We start from the raw sequence: 22905 nt of genomic DNA on the forward strand, positions 1-22905 counted from the left end.
AGCTCAAACGCCTTTTATTTCAATTTGGCATTTATTCATGAAATTATGTGAGTCATGGGAATCTTGTGTGCATTGTCCCAGTTCAAATTTGTATGTGCATCACATATTTGGTAAAAGAAGTTTTAAAGTACTGAATTTAACAATGTTTTTGTCATTTCTTTGGCATTTCATGTTAATGAAACAATGCAAAGTTTATCTTTTCCCTTCTATAATGAAAATCATGAAAATTAACTTAAATCCTACGATTACTTTGTTGATGGAGAATCCTTCGGCTACTATGTAACTTGTGAATAAATATTGTGCATTGTGTTTACATTGGATTTGGAATGTTACACATTTTAAAATGTTTTAATATTATTAGCCTCGATAGCCACTTTCCATATTGTATACACACATTTTGACTTCAACTAGTTTTTAGTAAGAAATTAATCATTATAATGAGGAAACACTATTGTTCGTGGGGTACCAATTTTCATGGTTTTTGTGGGTAGGCCAAACCACAAAATTTGGTTTCCAACAAAAAGGAGATTTCCACTGATGTGTATAATGAAAATCTCAAAACCATGAATCCATGAACTTGTGTATTTTCCCTACTCCATGTAATTGGCATCCACAAATTAAAGTACTAAAGTACCTAGCAAAATCTATTTATAATATTATTAACCTTGACCTTTGACTTTTTACTTCATGATTAATAGATGCCCGCTGTATTTTTAAATATAGGTCTTGATGGGAGAACATAACTTGTAGCCAGTAGGGAACAAAAAAAAAAAAAATTCAAACAAGAGAGAAGAACTTCAACACTTTCTTCACGAAAACAATGTGAACATCTGCTGTATTGAAGAAACACATCTGAGGACAAACCTTTTAAGATAAGAGGATACCAAGTCTTCAGGAGTAATAGAAAGGAAAGAAAGAAAGGTGGTGTATTGACTCTTGTAAGAAACAACATTAATGCTTTAGAGACAAAAAAGTTTATGGAGGAAGCAGAATACAATGAAATCAAAGCAACTATTGGGAAAAGTTCATATAACATCATTAACTTCTACTGTCCCAATGATAATAAAATGTCACTAGACACCATACAAATACCAGACAGTTCATTCCTAATAGTAAGTGATTTCAACAGCCAACCACAAGGTGGGGATATAATACCATGGACAAAAGAGGGGAGACCATAGAAGACTGGCAGGATGAATACCACCCTATCCTTGTCAACGATGCCACTGACGCGCCTATTTTTTATTCTCGTCAGTGGTATACAACCACCACACCAGATCTAGCTTTCTGTACTGACGATATACACCAAAAAATCAGTAGAAAGGTATGTGACCAGCTAGGAGGCAGTGATCATTGACCTGTCATAATATCCATTGCAGAAACAACAACATCTGAGTATGCTCAGCTACCAAGATGGAATTACAAGAAGGCAAATTGGAGTATGTTTCAAGCTAGAACAGATGAACTCACAAGGGACATAGAAATAGAGGGAAAGAATATTAACAATGTGGTGAAAGCATTCAACACTGTTGTATTAAAGGCAGCAAAGGAAAGTATACCAAGAGGTGTAAGAAAGGACTACAAGCCATACTGGTCCAGTGAGATACAGGCAACATACAAGGGCAAGGGATGATGCAGAATTAAATCCCAGTCAAGAAATAACATCAAACGCCAAACATCTAAGAACAAAGATTGAATGTCAAAGGTAAGGGTGGAGAAAGAAAACATCATCTATGGATATTGAAAAAGATACAAAAAAGCTTTGGAACTTGACAAAAGCACTGAATGATGAGGGAAGCAAAAGGTGAAAAGATCATGCTAGAAGTTGAAGGAGAAACAACCATAGGGAAAGCGGTATCAAATGAATTTGCTAAAGGCTATCAGAAAGAAAGCAACACTGATATACCACCATCATGGAAAAAAGAAGTAAGAACTGGATTGAGAGAAAGATCAAAAGTGCCAACACATGAACTTATGCAGAGAGATATCACCATGTTTGAGAGGAAGGCAGCCATCAGAAAAATGAAAATGAAAAAGGCACCAAGTCCAGATAACATCACCAATGAAATGCTTCAACACCTTGGCACCTTAGCATTAACAACTTTGCTAGAGATTCTCAACCTGAGCTAGAGACAAGGTCAAGTCCCTCAATGTTGGAAAGAAGCCATAATGATGCCAATACTGAAGAGGAGAGAGAACAAGTCGAAAGCCTCAAGCTACCGCCCAATTAGCCTAACAAGCAGTTGCTGCAAATTAATGAAGCAAATAATCAACAAGTGCCTACAGACATACTTGGAGTTTGAGAACATTCTTGGTCATGAACAAGCTGGTTTTAGACAGTACAAGAGCACAGAAGATCAGACAACACATCTATCTCAAGTAGTCAAGGATGCATTTCAATCAAAGAAAGTAACGCTAGCTATCTTTGTAGATCTTCAGAGAGTATTTGACAAAGTTTGGAAAGATGGTCTTCTTGTGAAACTTCTTAGATTTGGAGTGAGTGGAAGAATGTATACATGGACCAACTCATACCTGTACAATAGAAGGGCAAGAGTACTCCTAGATGGAAAGCATGGCCGAAAAATACTTCTAAAACAGGGTGTACCACATGGAGGAGTACTGCCACCGACTCTCTTCATACTCTATATGAATGACCTAGTTCGAGAGCTACCAAAATGGTGTACAATCAGCACTGTATGCAGATGATCTTGTATGCAACTACTGTAAGGTACAGGATACATACAGCATTAAATATGGTAGTCAAATGGGCCAATGAGTGGTGTGTTACCATCAATAGAGAGAAAACAACAGCAACCCTCTTTACACTCTCACCTAAAACCCAATCTGTCAAACTGACCATGTATGACATCCATATCACAATGGAAGATCAGCAAACATATCTTGGTGTAACCTTCGATAAAAGATTTACATGGAAACAGCATATAATGACAGCAGAAGCCAAAGCCAGACGAAAACTAAACATCATGAGAAAACTTGCTGGTACAAACTGGGGTGCTAATGAGAAAGTTTTGAAATCTGTCTATAAAGGAAATGTGCGCCCACATCTAGAATATGGTTTGAGTGCTTGGATGACAGCAGCTAAGTCTCACCATCAAACTCTAGATAAAATCCAGAATCAGGCACTCCGCATCATCACAGGAGCCATGAAATCAACACCTATTGTTAGCATGGAGGAAATTACAAACATACCACAATTAAGTAAGAGAAGAGAATGTAAAGCTATGATACAGGCCACCAAATATCAATGCTTACAAAACCACCAAAATGAATGAGAGACTAAAACAACTATCCCCAGGCAGACTCAAAAGATCCAGCTTCTCTCTAGAAACAAGAGCATCGCAAAGAAAACACCAAGAAAATCTACCTAAGCATGTCAAACCTATAGATTTTAAAATGAATGACAATCTATGTGCAGAGAAGGAGGACAATGTAACCATTCAGACAACAGTTCCGTTACTCAGTACCAAAGATGAACAATCAAACATTGTCAGAAAAACCATAACAATGAGCATGCTGGAAGAAGAGTATCCATCAGCATTGTGGGCAAGAGTTTACACAGACGGTTCAGCCACAAATGCAACAACAAAAGGAGGGGCTGGTATCTACATAGAATACCCAAATGGAGTACAACAGTCAATGGCAATACCATTAGGATTAAATTGCTGAATAAGAAGCACTCATCTATGCAGCAAATTATGTCAAGGAAAGTGCAGAAAATATGCAAGCAGTATTCCTAACAGATGCCCTCTCCGTAATACAAGCACTGACCAACAACAAACTACCACAACTTGAAAGAGCTATTTATTCCATCAAGAGCCTTAAAACTGCCATACAAGTAGATACCTTCACACTGTGGAATCAATGGAAATGAGAAAGCAGATAAGCTAACAAAGGAAGGAGCTCAACAACAGCAAGATGAAAATCCTGTCTGCTACACAGAGATGAAGACCATCATCAAGTCTTTACACAATACCCCTCAGAAGCCAGATAGCTACCATCAACTAAAAAGATTTGAGCAAACTACAATCTTCAGGCTCAGGACAGAACACAACAGACTCAACCAACATCTGCACAGAGTTTTGAAGGTCATACCATCACAAATGTGTCCCTGTGGAGAAGCAGGGCACAATACAGAACACTTTCTGCAGACGTGCAAATTACACCAGGCACAGAGAGAGAAAATATGGGATAAACCAACCCCCATTACAGAGAAACTGTATGGACCCGTGGAAAACCTACAGAAGACAGCCAGATTTGTTGAGGAGACTGGCAAGTGCAATGGCGAACGACAAGAAGAAGAAGAAAAGAAAGTTCTCAATCTTAATCACAATAAATGTAATATAATTATTCAACTTACTCAGAAGTTGTGAATATTGCAAATAAGAATTTCTCAGTTCCAGTATCAAGTAAATATGTATTCTGAATCTGATCAAAATAGAATGGGTATTCCCCTGGTAAAAAACAATTCAATCTGGCTTTTACAAATGTTGTCCAGTTGTCTTTAAATAATAGCTGTTGGAGATCAGTTCCTTGGTCACTCTGAAAAACGAAGTGTATCATTAATATTACAAATACATGCGTAATGAATTAGTTAACCATTGAGTAATAGAAAGATCCTACTTTAAAAGGGCAATTTAAGGAATGACTATTATATTTTTTTTCAGTCTATGAAGAAATAACCTCATTCACTTGGTGCACGCTAAAAAACCTGTGCAGCAGAATATTTTCAAGTGTGCATCACTGGTATTGAGGCTATTTAAAATAGACCAAAAAAATATATAACATTCATTCCGTAAAATTTAATTTTAGTATCCAAAATTCAATGAGTAAATCATAAAAAAGGTTGCTGACATCACAGACATATACAACATTTGGTTTGTGAGATGAGGGACAAAATTTATTATCCAATCAAAAGGTATGTTACTTCTGAAATTAAATTATAGGTACTTGAACAACAAAATCAGCAATATTATAAGTCATGGAGCAATTAAGGTATTAAGTAGCACTCCAGCTAAGAATCATGCAAAATGTGATTCATGGGTAAAAAGCATACATATTTTTATTTTTGATATTTTGTTTGAATTGCCACAGTAAACAGAAATTCAGTTTCTCATATAACCCATGTTCTTAGAGGAGATAAAAATTATATAGAATGCAATGTAGATTTCAAAATTAAGGGAGATAACTCTGTAAATGACAGCCAAATACAATAGAATCTATTGGATTTTCAATGTTGATTATCTCCTAAGAGCAGGTAGATTTGAATGAATAATTACGCATTTCATAGTATAGACCCATAAAACAACATAATTACAAAAATAAAATATGTAGCCTTTTTTGGGGTGTATCACACTTTTCAGACTTTGCACGATCCTTACAAAGACAGTTACTTAACTATCTGTACTACAAAAGACCATACAAAATAATACAACTTGACAAAAAATTTTCTTAAAAAAAAATCCCAGATGATTACATGTTTGAATTTATTTCATCTGGTAGGTGTTTCATAAAGAATTCAGTCTTTGCCATATAAATTTCTAACAACAAGCCCAAGCTCAAAAATTTTAATGATCTGGTATAGCACTCAGTGTCATTTTAGTCAAGTCCACCAGCATTTTTCCCAGCCATGACTGTTGGGTTGGTGCCAATCTCGAGGACTGAAAGACCAGATGATTGTTACCCTGCCAGGGCATCTACTTAATCCATGTTTCTAGTTCATTTGTGGAGTTTTCTTTGCCCATCTTTTTTCATTTGTAATGAAAGAATGTGGACAGGAGGAACATTCATGTCTTGTTTGATGTGTATGCATTACGTTATTGCTCCATTTCTTACTATCCCTCACATAGTCTCTTATAATTCCATGTTGTTTTTTGAAGATAAATTTGACTTACCTTACAAACTCTTGCTACTCTGGAATATATTCTCTGAAAAAAAATTTAAGATGTTGAGATACAATAATTTTTTACTTTTTTCTTGATCATTTTCCCATTAAAATTTATCAATCTTTCACAATTTACAAAAAAATGTTTGTGGTTATATATAAGTACCTCAGAGTCAGAGGATTACTGAGTCAATGACATGAGCATGGACGGACAATTACATGGAGACAAAAACATTCCACATTTTATTCATCAAAACGTCTGCATTGTATTTTAAGGGAAAGTTGATCAAGAATATTCCAGAGTACCAAATTTTTAAAGTGAAAAAGATTCCATGAGTCCAGAACAGTTAGTATAATAAGCACCATGATCTATTTTGACCTGTGCTTTTAGGTCCTAAGCATTAGTTTCAAGTTTCAAAAGATTTGAATGAACGTTTTTTCAGTCTCAGTTTTAGTTTTAGGGTGATTATTCAAAACCACTCAATCACATTTTTTGACTACTCCTATGAGTCAGCCACTAAGGGAAATTTAGATTACTACATACCAACTGACTTGCCAAGAAAGGAACTGAAAATAAGATACTTTACAGTATTTTATTATTCAAATAAAGTAGAAGAATATATACTTATGTAAACTTACTTTGTCACATTTAATGTAAACTTACTATGCCACAATTAATGTAAACTTACTTTGCCACAATTAATGTATTCAATGGCAACTTCTCGGAAGAAAAAGTAAACATAATCATCTATTTCATAAGCTGATACAAAATGAGGATCTGAAAAAAAAAAATGCTAAATTTAATCATGCTGGTGCAGAAGCTATTTTGTAAATAACATTCATTATGTCTTGAATCTATCTCAACTAATTTTCTAAATTGGTTTTAATCTCAATTTGTGACCCTTTCTAATTTTCATTTTTTTTTTCAAAAAGCCTTTGGAAGAAAATATGGTATGGCAGAATTTTAATACTTGGCATTTGTAGTAATTTTAAGGGAGTGTCTTCAAGCTTTATCTAATACAGTCCTGTTCACGTAAGATTTGTAGGGAAAAAAGCCGGAAAATTCAATGTCAGGTGAAAAAATAATGAATCTATCTGGCTATGTTAACACCAAATTAATTTTTTAACGATTCCATTTTTATGATGAAATGATGTTTAAAATATGGCACCAAATAGTATACTAGCTAGTAATAGATTATCAGTTGATTTTCTTGCTTGAGATGGTACAAGGACAGCACAAGGGAGACAATTTTTTCCATTGCAATGGTGTCACATACCACTTCTGAGTCAAATAGCCACCCCCTATGTAGTACCAAAGACACACTGACACTAGATCTATGCATTGTATGGAATAATTTGTGTGTATGCTTGTCAAAAGTAATCAAAAAGCTTAGAATATGTACTTTAAAATCACATTTGTAATTTACTACAAAGGTGTATAAATATTGCTTATATGTGTGAGTAATTTGCCTTCATGCTGTCAGTCAGCAGAAAAGGTAAAAATGTGAATTTTCAGAATTATATATTCAAGTCAATTTTGTGAAAAATTTCTTCAATCATCGTACCATTAGCAAAATGATTTTTAAAGCCTCATTTTCCAAGCTTCCTAACGGTATGCACCTTAAAAAACTTAAGAACTTAAAATTTCATTTGTCCTGGAAATTCATAGTGAAACTTTGAAAAAATTATTTTTTTAACATGTAAAGTAATGGAAACGTTAGAAGTGGTTAGTGAGACCTATTTTGTCTAGGACTTCATTTGTGTTTCCTTTTATAATGGTTTGTGAACCAGAAGTTTCTAGCAATGGTTTCTATTCCCCCTTAAGTACACTAAAAATATTCCTTCTTAAAAGAGCACAAAATGTCTATCCTTACCAGTTAACCACTTTTGAGTTTTCTTGGTTAATAAAGCTCTGTAATCTTTGGTCTTCGGTCGAAAAATTATTTCATTTCGTCCCTGGACATCTGACACTGTACCACTGTAGTACACTCTATCACGGGTGAGCACTGCAGTGGAGTTATGGTCTGGAGTAAAGGGGAGATAACCTACAGCTGAAAACTCATCTTCTTCTATCACAGTTAGATTTTCTGCCTGAAATATGAAAATGAATGTTGATGTTTAGTCAGAAAGTGGTCCAATTCTAACACAACATAGTGACCCATGACTTTAAACTCTTTATAAGAGATTCCAGGGGACCACTTTAGGAGGGGTTTCTGATCCCTAAGTCCCTTGATTATTCCTATGGCCCTAGTTTTCATTTTGCTAAATATCTTTTCTATCACCCAAGGGATTTTGCCATATCTGTTACCATCCAGGGATATCTGGTACAGGGTATAGTGAGAAACATCAAATGGGTAGTGAATTTCATAAACCTATTTAGAAAACTGATTTTCGAATTCATTTTTATTTCTGTATCAAAACATTTTAAATTTAAAATTTGAGAGCAAAATCCTTTAATAATTTAATTTTGCTTCAACTCATCAGCAGCAATTTAACTTCACTCTAAAAAGAGTTTTCTTCCTTGGTCTACTTACATTTCTCCAACTACATTTAGGATTGGCAGCATATGTTCCACATGTAAAAACTGAGTCATCATGTACCATGACCACACGAACATAATTGTGGCAAACTTCCTAAAAAGACAAACCAAAACAAAAAAAAAAAAATAAATAAATAAATAAAAAAAATAATAACTTGAAGAAAATATCCCTCAGAAAAAATGAAATAAATGTACCAAGGTCAGAGATAAGTGTTCTTTTATAAATAGTACTCCTGATAAGAATCATGCAAAAGGTGATTCATGGTTGGAAAGCTGACATATTTTTATTTTTGATATTTTGTTGAAAATGTTATAGTAAACAGAAATTAGCATGTTGCTATTCCTATCACTCATGCTCTTAGGAGTTAAAAATTATATAGAATGTACTGTAGTATTCAAAATTAATGGAGATAACTCTGTAAATGATGCTAAAATACCATAGAAACTATTGGATTTTCAATGTGGATTATCTCCTATGAGCAGACAGAATGGAATGAATGATAATACGTTTAATTTCATCCCACAAGACAACTTAATATCAAAAATAAAAATGTTTAGCCTTTTTTAGGTGTATTGAATATTTCAGAATTTGCATGATTTTTACAAAGACTACTCTTTTCCAATAAAAAAATTATGAAGTGAGAAAAAAAGCAATTAAATTTTCCATTAATGTTTTTGTTAGTCTGATAAGAAATCATAAAACAAATGACAATACACTGTTTATTTGAAGAACGTTGATTTATTTGTTTTTACAAGGCACAACACTGAAAAGTTGCCTCTTTTAAAAAAAATGCAAAAAATGTTCAGTCAAAATATCAGTATGTGACTTTAATACTTTGTTGCCTTTATAAAACAAATAACATAATGTCATGATTACTGAGATATCAAACTAAGTCAAGTACCTCTAATGTAAAACAGTTTTGATGCCAAATTATGTCAATAACTCAATTACTATTACATGTTACTCATACAAAGCATACTAAGGCAAAAGTATAAAAAATATTTGTTTGATATCATCACAACTAATTTTTTTTTTATTATTATTCCAAAGTTCCCTAAAATGGTTGGTCCAGTTGGTCCTGACTGATTAAATATCAGCATTATTTGTTCAGATGCGATGATATCTGTGAATTTTGCAATGTGAATGTTAGTCAGGACCAACAAGGATTTCTTGAAGGACCAAATAGGGAATAGCGGGTTGCTTCAATGCTACAATATTCAATACAATCTCCTCTGTAGACCTGTAGCTGCTTCCTGATTCCATTCTTATAGGTTTTGCTATACAGGATGTGAAAAAAATTTCTCAAGGCATGAGCTCAACTGTGAAGCTACTTCATTGGTACTGTACTTATTTGCATAAAGAGGCGGAGTTATGTACTGAGTGTGACAGAGGGGTAAAGTTTTGAAATAGCAAATGTGCAGGAAATTGTATTCAATATTATGCTTTTGATTACTATGAGATCTGACCGATGTATATACCTATTGTGAAAGTACTATTGTTCGTGGAGTACCAATTTTCATGGTTTTTGTGGGTGAGCCTGAGCACCAAATTTGTTTCAAACAAGGAGATTGTCATCAATGTATATACTGAAAACCTCAAAACCACAAATTCAAGAATCCACAAATTAAGGTATCTTCCCTGATCCATGAAAATTGGTATCCACGAATTAAAGTTCTTTCACAGTATTTCAATGTCTAATTTAATTGACATTGTATGTAATTTTTCAAAAAAGAGTTTAAGATCAATAAAATATAACCCCTTGTAAAATTTTGTTCTTGAGAAATGTAAACACAAAATTAACAAATTCTATGGCCAAACAAATTAATACTCCTGAAAGAGTTTTGTGGGAAATCAATTTTTCTGTATAAGCATGACAGATTTATTATAATACTTTATGATTATTGTATAAAAAGTTACAACTAAAACAACAAGACCAAAGTAATCTCTACATGTAACAATTAAACACATAATTCTACTTATGTGTTTGAACTGAGCTCTTCACAGATTCAGAATATATGGCACCTTGGGAAATTATCAAAATTCTATTTGTAATTTCAAAGTAATTGAGTTATTCCCCTTGGACTATGACTTCCTTCAAATAAACTTTATTTCTTAGTATCAATTTTCAAAGTTTACAAGACATCATTCTGCTACTTCTTTTTAACACATGTACAAATTTGAAAAAAAAAATAATCATCAGGACATGAACAGTAACCCAGTATAACGCCTCTAATGCCTAACATAATACATATACATAAGACCATGTCAAAAAATTGTTGGTGTTCATAGGCAAATAATAAAAAAATAGGGTTTTAATGGAACATTAAGTGATATCCTGCCAAGTAAGTAACTGTAAAAAAAGGGGAATGGAAAAATTTTAAAAATAGCTTAACTCAAAAACTCTGTTGGGATTTTACTGCAAATTGAACTTAACCTGTACTTTATGGTACTTAACAACTTTGCAAAGATTAAAAAATTCATTGATCAATTCTCATCTGGAAACCATCGGGGACAAGCAAATTTTCACCAAATTAAAATATACTAGCTGGTAAATCTTTAGGCTTGACAAAAAATACCAGACGACAAAAGATTCTGGAAAATTTACCTTTTGGATAAAACAGACTATATAATATTTGAATTCAACAAAACATTCATACTGGGAAAACTAATAAATTAAATAATAGATAAGCTCACTGGACATGACAATAACCATATTTCAATAACATATAAAAAAAACATTACAACTGAGACAAATTCCTCTTGAGTTCTGTTTAAAACTACATTATTCACAGTTAAGAGTGTCTGTCCAGGATTATTGATGCCCTAAACAATCAGATACCTGCCAATGTTTTCAAATATTTATCAATTTTGTTATCTCACTATAAACTTTTTACCTTCCCCAGACCTTTTAGATAAAGTAAACATTTGTGTTACAGAAGAATACAGAAACAGTCTTTCACAAGAATCAGGTTTTGTTTAAATTTTAGTCTGATATTTATCAAGAACAACAAGTTTCCAAAGTATCAGATAGTACATTTGAATTTTAAAGGTATTTTGTCTTCTCCAAAAAGATTTTGAACATTATTAGAATTTTTAATGACATGTTGCATCACATTGTTTTAGTTTCATTCAATCAATTCCCCCTCCAAAAAATACTTGTATGTTCTAGTTTTTTACTACATGTTGAATAAAGTTGCTAAAATATTTCTGAGCAATTAGGGCAAGTACTAATCTGCAGAAAGACACTGCTTAGTATACACTAGACTAACACCCAGACCTTATGTTTGATGTGCTAGCTCACAGAGGTAATGTCTTACAGAAAGAAACGATTCATATAAAAAAAGCCGTATGTTCGCACGACCCCCAAAAAAAGGTTTAAGTGCAAAGGCCCCATAACTCAGGAAAAATTTTTCAAATCAAAATGGCAATATGATCATCTACAAATGGTGACTGAGATGTTGCTTCCTCAAAGTGTTTGTATAGTGTAGCATGTACAAATTCACCAAAGTCCAATAACTCCAGTAAAAATAATGTCTATACAACAAGATCAACTACCGTACATATGGTAAATAACAATCCAACAAAATATGAACAAAACCAGTCAAGCTGTTTTTTTTAAGGAGTTTGCATTCACAAGCGTAGGGAAGGATGCACAAAACCTGTATTTCTATGTCCCCTTTGACGTTGAGAAGGGGGACAAAAACAATGTACCGTTACTTATAGTCATCAAAGACATGGCAGAAAAAGAAAACCCATAACTTCACCATAAATGGGAACTACGATTTCATACCCACTGCCTTAACTTTAAAAAGGTCAGTACTGGTATTTGAAGACAAATGAGTTGTTTATTGTAATAAAGAAGGCAGACAAACAAACAATGTTTTACAATTATAGAGATAACTCTTCTGTGAAGAGGTACAAATAGCTTTTTAAGAGTTCCATCAAGCTGGGATCAAGTAAAATATATAGGTAGATTAAAGGCATACACAGCAGCAACCTAAGACCAGGGCAAAAATTTTGTAAAGAATCTATCTAATATTGAATATTTTTGGAGAACAGCTGAGTAACAAAGCTCATATATATTAAATACTAGCAACAAAATTAAACCTGAAAAATCTCTATATTAAGGAGGTAGACCTAGGGTAAGAGGCATAACTCATGAAATAAGTGATATGTTTGTATCATATTCAATTCACCAAAGCCACTCAAACTTTCATTTGAAGCAGAATAAAATGAATCCAAGTTAATTAGATGGTTACATATGATTGATGTTAAATGCTGAATACAAACGTTCCAATGATTTTTAAGAGTTGTGTCCCTTACCCTAGGTCTACCTCCTTAAATGAGAGGTGGAATGGGTGGGGCATCCACACAGTTTGGTAGATAATTCTGTAATTTGTCAGTACATGTATACTTAAGGCAAAGACCATTTTCTTCTGATGGGGGGGCCTAGGACTTTATGTTGAGATAGAAAATTTTTACATGCAAGCATGAAAATAATTTTTTTTTCGACAGCAGCCAAAGTTAAAAAATTTTATTTGAAAATCTACATTGTTAAGTAGTGGGGAAAATATAGAATCATCGATTTTTTTCTGCCTCCCCTAAGTATAAAAATGGTTGGTGCCTAACTACATGTACATGACAACAGTGAAACCTGACTAAAATGACCACCTTTATAGGCTGATAAATTTATCCGCTTCAACAGATGTTTGATTATTTAGGTTCATGTTAAAGGCCCTTCAAAACTGTACCTGGTTTAGACAGCTTTTTGGTTTATTCAGGGTTTGGTTTAGACAGGTTTTTTGTTTATTTGGGGTTTGATTTAGACAGGTTTGGTTTAGACAGGTTTTTGTTTATTCAGGGTTTGGTTTAGACAGGTTTTTTTGTTTATTCAGGATTGGTTTAAAACAGGTTTCACCATACTTTTCTGCCAATTTTTATCTCAAACCTGGAGGGGGAGAGGGAGCAGAGCCTGTACTGTGTGTTTATAATTGCTTAAGAATATATTATACATCTACGAAGTGCTTGTGTATCCATCTGCACCATGAGAACTAATTTGCTAAACTTGCCATAGTTTTCCTTTCCTCTTCAATCTACTCTGGACATGGCATTTTATGAGCAAATTGGCGGGCATTTCTAGAAAAGCAGAGAACGCTTACCCTACCAGTGCACCTGGTCCATGCTCCCAGTTTTTAGTGGAGTACACGTTGCTCATTTACTTTTGTTTCTTTGTATGTATTATTTAGGTTATTTTATGTTCTTTGTTGTGTGTCTGTTTTCCCTGTCAGGTCTTTATCCCTGGATTTCATTCTTTTAATTTCCGCTAGAATCTTGGTTTCCTTGATTATTCCTTACTACCACATTCTACCAGGTGTATATTCATAAAAAAAAAATCACCAAGATTTGTAATGTCAGCATATAGACAGAAAAAAATACGATGTTTATTGCAAGCAAGATAATAAATGATAAGGATTAGTTATAAAAAAAAACAGCAATTAGTAATTTAAGAGAAGCAGTCTCTAAGGCATATACACACACCTTTAAACAAGTTGTTTCAAACTATTGTCTGACCCCTAAGTTCTATTTTTTGTAATGGCGGCCATGCTTTTCGACAGATAAAAAATCCCCACATCATTTCTATGCAGGATACCCCAAGAAACATTCATACCAAGTTTGGTTCCAATTGGTCAAATAGTGTCAGAGCAGAAGATTTTTGAAAGAAATAACATAAGAAAGTAGTAAAAAACTTTGAAAAAGGGCAATAACTCCAACATGGCTTAATAGATTAAAATGAATATTTGACCACAGATGGACCTCATCATGCTAAACACTTTCACTCCTTTCAAAATAGGCCAAACCTAACCGTTTTGGATATATATGCGAAAAACTATTGTCTGAACCCTATATTCTATTTTGAGTAACAGGGGCCATGTTTTTCGACGGATCAAAAATCCCCATTTCAGTTCTATGCAGGATACCCTAAGGAACATTCATACCAAGTTTGGGTCTAATTGGTCAAGTAGTTTCAGAGGAGAAGAGTTTTGAAAAATTGTTAAGTAATGGCAATAGCTCACATGGCCTTTGGCAAAGTGAGCTAAAAACCTGTCCACAAAATTTTCATGAGATACTTGCATCTTTTCACCCACACAAATGTTTTGACCCAGTCAAATATGTACCCAATCAAGCAATTACCCAATATATTAAAGCAGTCATTACAACTGTGGTACATCATGGTAAAGACTTATGCCAGCTGATTTGTATTTTCATCAAAGAAACCAATTCAGTACACTTCAAACCTCAGCTTAACCGCTTTTTTATATGTACTTTATATCTGACATTCATGCACCTACAACAGGTATAATTATGCATCCTGAAAGTTCTCATTTAGAAAATATGCTCTTATTATCATGAAATATAGCCTTATTACTTAAATGTCAGGCCCTTGACTTGCTGTCTTCAAACCTTAATCTTTTAACTTCATAAGTCATGTCTTTTTACTTGTGGTCTTCAAACGTCGACCTTTTAACTTCATAAGTCATGTCTTTTTACTTGTGGTCTTCAAACCTTGACCTTTTAACTTCCTAAGTCATGCCTTTTGACTAGCAGTTTTCAAACCTCAACCTTTTAATTTCATAAGTCATGCCTTTTGACTTGCAGTTTTCAAACTTGACCTTTTAACTTAAAAAATCATGCCTTTTGACTTGCTGTCATAATACCTTGACCTTTAAATCACATGACTTTAACAGTTGTAGCAGTTGACACTTTGCATAAAATTTACTACTTTCAATATTTGGTTCCCTTTCTTGCTGACACTCAGTTTTGACCTTTTGTGGGTACACATAACAAACATGAACAACAAAGCTGGAAATCTTATTGAAAGCTTATCATGCTCTGAAATACATTTCCTTAAGTTTTTCGGTACAATTTATTTGTACAAACCTTTTTTTTAATAGCGGAGCATTCGGTCAAAATACTCGTGTCTGGCATCCATGAAACACTGTCTAACATATTTAGGTCATCAAGACTAAGTTGTAATATCACATCTCTAAAAATAAAACAGTGGGCCATGTCAAATAAAGCATGCTTAATCAAAGTACTTAATTATTTGCCTTTGTTTATGAAATAATTTTATTCTCAGACAAACTTAGTATGAAGGAAGAATAACTTTTGAAACATTTTGCATTGGTAAATTTAAGGCAGTCAGTGTCCCATTATCATAAAGAATCTCAAATTGAAATTTTCCTTAAATTTTTCCTCAACTCAAGTTTCGACCAATCAAATCACTTGAACTTGAAGATATGAGAAAAAACTTGATTCAAGATTTTTTTTTACATGTATGAAACCCAGGCCAGACCTGTTAACACCACACTGAAAATAACAAGAAATTTTACAATTTGATATATTACTGCTGATATTTTGTGACTGCGAATATATTGAAAATTACCACATCTATAGTATACGGTAAGTTCCATGTCTTTTGTCTGTTTATCAAACTAAATCTTGAACTAGAACCACTTGCTTACAGATTCATAAAGGCAAATCATTTATCTTATCCAACATCTCATACATGTACTGACCTGGCCCCAACAAGTAACTGGTTCCTGGGGATATCTACTGTTAACTGTATGGCTCCTGTAAGATTTTCATGCTGGAATGTTTTAAATGCCTGTGTGTCTGTAAGTAAATCTGAAAAAATGAAAAAAAATCTTGGAATTATTTATCTTGAATGAATATGTTTCAGACAATTATAATACAGTCAAACCTGCCCTAGCAACCACATGTATTTAATAGCAACAATCTCTCTTAAGGATGTAGACCTAAGGTAAGAGACATAAGTCTTGAAATCGGTGATATGTTTGTATCATATTCAATTTCACCAAAGCCTTTCAAGCTTTCTTTTGAAACAAAATAAAATCAGTCCAAGTTACTTTGATGCTTACATGAGATTGATGTAAAAATGGTTAATATAAACGTTCCAAGTCTACCTCCTTGAAAGATTATCACAGTGAAATCTGTATTTACAGAATCTCTTTTAGCCTTCAGTATTTGTTTGGTTTAGACAGGTGTTCAGTTTACCAAGGTTCATAATACATTTCGATTGATATGTGATTTTCAAAAGTGACTGGTTTAGACAGGTTTTCAGATTATCATGGGGTTGGTTAAAACAGGTATTCCTGTATTTCAATTAAAGAAGATTTTACAAACAAATGGAAATTGGCTAAATCAAAAATAAATATACAGTAAAAAAAAAGAATCATAATGGTAAAATCTGGATTTGAAATAGCAGAATTCAACTAAAATGCAGAAAAAAGTCATGTCTGTGAAATAGTAATGTATACCTTTAACTATATAAACTTTGTTAAGGTTTTTCCACATAGTGGAGTAGCCAGACATAATTTTGCTTATTGTAAATAAAGAAGGAAATTGGGGAAAAACAAAAAATGTGGAAGTTTTTCTAGAAATACATTGCTTTCTGACTGTTCAGAAAAGAATCTGTAACTTTTTAATTGTAATGGTAAAATCTGGATTTGAAATAGCGGAATTCCACTAAAAAGCGGAACAAAATCATCCCTGTTAAATATTCCTCTTAGTCTATTCTACATGATATGAACCTGTTTATAAAAATCACCTGCCTTATGTGACCAAAGTTTTGCTCTCTTATGGAAAGTCACATTAGACAGGTTTCACAGTATTTCGAAAATTTCAAATAAGCAAAAGCTAAAGAGGAAATAAATTGTCATTTGTTCCTGATAATACTTCATACTGAGTAGACATCCTTAATACATTGTTTTTTGCAATCTTCTATTTTGAGTAGTCAAAATGTTTAATGCATATTCAAATTTGATTATGTTGCAAATTGTGGATTTACTTTTTTTGGGAAGATAGGGGTCAAAGTCTTTGTATTTCTTATAGGGCCTAAGGGACTAAGCACTTGATTTTTAGGAAAGGGAAAAGGACTTGGCCTACTTTATATGTGGATTTTGTTTTTGTTTAATCTAGCCCTAATTTCATATTCAACAGCTGGTATAAGCTCAATGTCATAAATACATAGTTCTTGTCTCAAATTTCTACCCTCAAGCAAGTCTACTTTTATGTTTTTTCAAAGTAAACGCTAGCCCCACCCCTATCTAATGCAAGTAGTTGTACCACCACAGCCAGAAATGGAAAATGAAAACTGCCAAACAAAGTTTTGAAAAGTATGTCAGCCAAACTGATTTTTATGATGTAAACAAAGAGTATCCTTCCTGAACTTGCTCATTGTGCATAAATCTCCATCAGTCATGATTAAGATATGTTGTATTTTGCCAACAATTAGAAGAATGTACTTCTTACCAAAACAAATCAAGGATTTTCTCACTTTTTGTTAGGATTCACAATAATTATTTACATATCAAACTCCTTTTTTCTTGGCATGGAGACATGCAAGGAACAACTCTGATCTGCATGTATCAATAAATACTATAATAAAGGATCTTTTTTTTGTGCATGGTATACCTTCTCCTGATCACAAGCCAAATATCCTCTCATAAAACATGAATAAAGAGGTAAAAACCTCCAATGTTTATTGTGAATTCATCCGGCTTACATTTGTAACAATAAACAATATAGATATAAGCCTCAATTAATGGAGCCACAAATGCAGCTATATACTCTGTTCTTCAAATTCTGACCAATATTTATGAGAACATTCACTTTCATAAAAAAAAAAAAAAAAAAAAAATGTATAAAAACTATATACTACAACATTCTATACGTGTGTCATACATTATGGCTTGCCAATAGTTTCACAGCCAATAAAATAGTTAACTTCAGGGCACTCTAGGGATTTTACCTGAGACTAATTATCAGGTAATGGCCCCCTGAAGTTAACTGTTTTACTCACTATAAGATTGCTCAATTCCATAAACCTATTTCTCACATACTTACAAACTTATTCAAATGTGACAAATAAGGGCCTCAATTACAACACATTTAGTTTACTCAGCTATCTTTTCCATAAAAAGGTCTTTTCATAACTTTTACAATTTTACAGCTACATTATGTTCCGAATCTGACCACATACATGTCAAGTGCACCCTTTTTATAAATAGTGAAATAGATGCTTAAAGTTTTTAAGAAACAGCACAATTTGTACCTATAAACAATGCATTCATTGTGCATTTTTTTCTAATTGAAAATATTCAGCTAAGAACCAGTTCAGCAGTGCATCCATAGCCTTTTTTACAGAAGCATTGATCATGAAACTAAAGGCCATCAACATTACATTGCAGCATTTCACCTCAGTTTTCTAAGGTGGGGTAACAGAAAAACATTAAGTTTATGACATGATGATAGTTTGATGAAAATGTGTTCTTTATGCTGAAATTGCCAATTAAAAATCTTAATTAGGTCATTTTGCTTCCAAACATAACAAAAATATCCTTTTTATTATCTTAGGAATGGGATACACCACAAAGCTAAAAACAAAATGTCTCTTCATCAGCTAATCAAAGAAAAGAAAAAACATAAATAGTCTATCCCTCCCTTACACCTGCTCTCAACAGAACAGGAAATGACCTCATCGCAGGTGTCTAGCAGACAGAATCTTGGGTAATTAAGACCACAAAAACTACTGTAGTTTTTAATGAGAAATGGTGATGAAAGACTTAAGCTCACACTTTAGCAACATACATCTTCCACAGTGCTATGCTTACATCAGCATAGGTTTAATGAAGGAGAAAAGGCTTAATTGAAACTAATATAAATCTCGCAGTATGTGGTCCAGTGTACTCTAGCTACATGTAGCTAACCAAGTATTCTATGATTTCAGCAATAAGCTACCCATCATGAACAAGAGATCTATGAGCCCATGCCCAATAATGATACCTTTGAACCCAAAATTAAGAATATATGTCTGGACCGGCATCACCATTATATATTTGTCAGTGTCACAATATACATGGCTAAGTCCTATGTGCCAAAAATGTAAGAAAAAATTAATCAAATTTCTCCATGATATGAAGTGCATATCTTCAATACGTATATATTGAGTTACAGAACACATAAAGTGGATACTGGTACCCCTAAGTATAACTGACAAACAGATTGAAGGAGGGAGTCAGTCCTTGGATCCATACTTGCAGAGAAACTGTTATGAAACAGTGTGGTGAATAAATAAATGGACATACATGGGTAAAGCAGAAAACCCTCTTTCTTGGTAGTAGGGTATAGGTACTGTCAAAGTACTATTGTTCGTGGGGTACCAATTTTCGTGGCTTTCTTGGGTAAGGTAAACCACAAAATTTGATTCCAAACGAAAAGAATTATTTACTTTAAATTGTATGACAGGATCATCAAAACCACAAATTCAAGAATCCACAAACTTGTGCTTTTCCCCTAAACCACAAAAATTGATACACATGAATGTAAGGGCTTCCACAGCAATTTCAGTCAATTTAGTGATTATACATACTGTAAGGGTGATTTAAATGTGGGTATCAATTTTTGTGGTCAAAGTTTGGTTTTTAGTTGAAGTTTGTATTTCTAAATTTCATCATATCTGTTATTTTTTCAACAAATATATTTTACATTTGACCAAACCACAAAAACCAGTACCCAAGTTTTTTTTTTATTTCATATTTATCTAACCTTTATGATTTACAATGACAATTTAATGCAGAAGTCTTAATACCATTATCATTAATTCTGCAATTTGCTGATAGAGTAAAGAATTTTGTGTAAATTTTGTGGAAAACAAAACTCTGTTCAAAAGTTATATTTGATCAAATTAATGGAAATAAAATGTATCTGTAACTTCACTTTCAGCGTACATTTAAAGCTTTTTATGTATGATCTGATTCCTTCAATCAAGATAGTCAAAAGACTGCAATTTCAGAATGAACTTTAACAGTATGAGTTAAAAATGCATGAAGACCATTTTCCTCTAATTTCTTAAAACAAAGAAATCAGACATAAAATTTTAAGTTCTTCCAAACTTTTGGTAACAGTCATAAAACAAAACAACTTGTTTTGATGATGTTACAATCCTGCTGTGAAAGAAAAATCTCATGTGAGACTTTCAGTAATTACACAACAGGGTTGAAAGATGGTTAAACTCCTTGAATTTAGAGAGCCTAAGAACATTTGACAGTCTTTTGGCTATCAAATATCCATCATTTAAAAAATATCTAGGCTATCAAATACCCATCATTTAAAAAAAATCAACAACATTTGCATTAGCTGTCAAAACAACTAAAATTTTCAATTAACAAACAAAATATTTCTTATGATTAAACATTAGTTTGTGGACATGGTTATTTGATTTCATACAAATTTTATACATATATTCCATATTAACCAGATGGTATATGCATTTTAACCCACATCAATTAGCCTGAGAATCAAAGCCTCTCATAAAAAAAACACATTGAACATAATTTTTCATACCATGGTACATGCACTTAGTATATAAGGGTATTCATAATACAGCGAAAAGATCTTTCATGGTTGGCACAAAATCAAGTTTCTACATGAAATCAGAGAAAAGTAGTGATTTTGTAATTTGCAAAACATGATATCACCGTTAAAAAGTCTATTAATTTTTATGAGATAATAATCACCATATTTTCAGTTTTTTATATTTATTGCATAGTTGCCACTCATAAAAATGTTAGTCAATCTGATGCTTGTATCTAACTACGGCCGAAAATGTTCATATTTTGCTGTACAATGTACTGTCATCATTAAGCACTTAACCAGGAATGTTATGGTTCATAAAGACATTCTACAAGTAGGCAGAGGTTACCGATGGTAAATCCAGGGAAATATGTTGTCAGCTGGGCGACAATTGCCTTGGTGGGCAAATTTTGATCAGAACCATAAAAAAATGTATGTTTTTAAAGTTTATTTGATAATGTACTGGTCAGATTAATCAAAAGCAAAAATACAAAAAAACCTGAGAAAAAACTAAAATTGACATGTAAATATACTAGTGAATTCCAATGACATCACCTTTACATAGATTTTCTTTTAACAATGAAACCTGTCTAAACTGAACCCTGCATAATCCGAAGTCCTGTCTAAATTAGACACTTTTTGAAGTCCCTTTTAAATCAATTTAATCATATTTTGAACCTTGATAAACTGAACACCTGTCTAAACCAATCCAATTTCAAGGTCAAAAAGGGATACAGTTTTGACAAGTTTTCACTCTACAGGCTCAGTGTATAATCTCCCCTTACTTCTCTTTAAAAATACAAAAGCAGCCAAAATATGATTATTTTCTAAGTTTATTCAGCCTGAATTTTCATATCAACATTTAAGATTTTTTCCAACCCAATTTTTATCAGTTATGCATTATTTACATACCACAGAGGGATATGCACATATAAAGCCATTATGCAAAGTAGCTTGGATTTCTTTTGATCTAATGATAGCAAAAAGACCCCAATTTGTTAATAATATGCTTATTTATTTCTACATTTTAAAACTTTTTATGATAAATCTATTTTAAATTCATTGAAGTTTTCAACCCATTTAAGAAATTTACAATGCGTACTTGCAATTTTGGCACTAAATCCCACCTACAGGGACCATAAACTGACATTAAATAAGAAAGCAACAAAAAACAAACCCCTTTTTTAAGTTAATAAAATTTTCATTTACTCCATTTTTTATATAGTTAATTTAATGTTTTTATTATTGCAGAATTGAAACATTGATGACTCACCTGAGACAACCTTTAATCTTGAAACGGACCAAATTTTTCACAGTTCATGTGTGTGGAAAATGAAATAACTTAAATGCAAAATGTGTAAAGAATGCACAAATACTATTGAGCATGATATGAATACAAAAAGGAAAACTTATTATTTAGCAAATATTGAACCCAAGGTTGTTCTGAATGCACTAGTCTGGTGAACTTGAATTTTATGTAACATGAAAGTATAGTTTTATGTTTTTTTATATGTCAAACAAACCTCTAATTCAAAATTACCATCAAAACAAGAAAATTCAGGAGGTCAAATTTATATACCAGTTAAAAAAAACTCAATGAAGTTTTGAAACTTTGTATGATAAAATTATTTTGAAAATAGTAAATAAATTTATCAATGGAGTTACTGAACACAGATTTACTGCAAGCTTCACAGATTTCAACTTTCTGGACTTTTCATGTGTTTTTTTTTTTTTAATAAATGCATTGAAGTTTTCATGGTTCCTGAAAACCATTTAAATTACATATCTTATCTATTTTAAATATTCATACATTCAGAAATAATAATTTTTCTTACAAAAGTACACCAAATAAAGAACCTCTGAATATATTAACCAAATTAAGAGAATGCATTCCCCAAACAGGAGTCATTTAACACAATTTGAAAAATTAGTAATTGACACAAGTTTGACATTTTCCATCTTCTTATTGAAAAGGTCTCAAATTATTTTTACAGATCATAAATCTGACATAAAGACCATCCTTTTATG

The 22905-nt window shown here is 32.7% G+C and overlaps 1 protein-coding gene across 3 annotated transcripts in view; it reads right to left on the reverse strand.

Moving 5' to 3' along the window:
* The window catches only part of LOC148612714 (semaphorin-5A-like), a 126405-nt gene that overhangs the window by 18310 nt on the left and 85190 nt on the right, over positions 1-22905 (reverse strand). For all 3 annotated transcript variants that reach the window (XM_088594377.1, XM_088594376.1, XM_088594375.1), the window contains 7 exons: positions 16020-16128; positions 15382-15487; positions 8437-8535; positions 7777-7993; positions 6592-6680; positions 5913-5945; positions 4379-4560 (listed from right to left, as the gene is read on the reverse strand). In XM_088594377.1, coding sequence (XP_088450503.1) covers positions 4379-4560; positions 5913-5945; positions 6592-6680; positions 7777-7993; positions 8437-8535; positions 15382-15487; positions 16020-16128 — 835 coding nt within the window. The remainder of the gene's footprint in view (positions 1-4378; positions 4561-5912; positions 5946-6591; positions 6681-7776; positions 7994-8436; positions 8536-15381; positions 15488-16019; positions 16129-22905) is intronic.

The sequence above is a fragment of the Perna viridis genome, chromosome 7, assembly GCF_037379345.1.
Source record: "Perna viridis isolate PV_CMFRI_1.1 ecotype Kerala chromosome 7, ASM3737934v1, whole genome shotgun sequence".
In the NCBI taxonomy this organism is placed as follows: domain Eukaryota; kingdom Metazoa; phylum Mollusca; class Bivalvia; order Mytilida; family Mytilidae; genus Perna; species Perna viridis.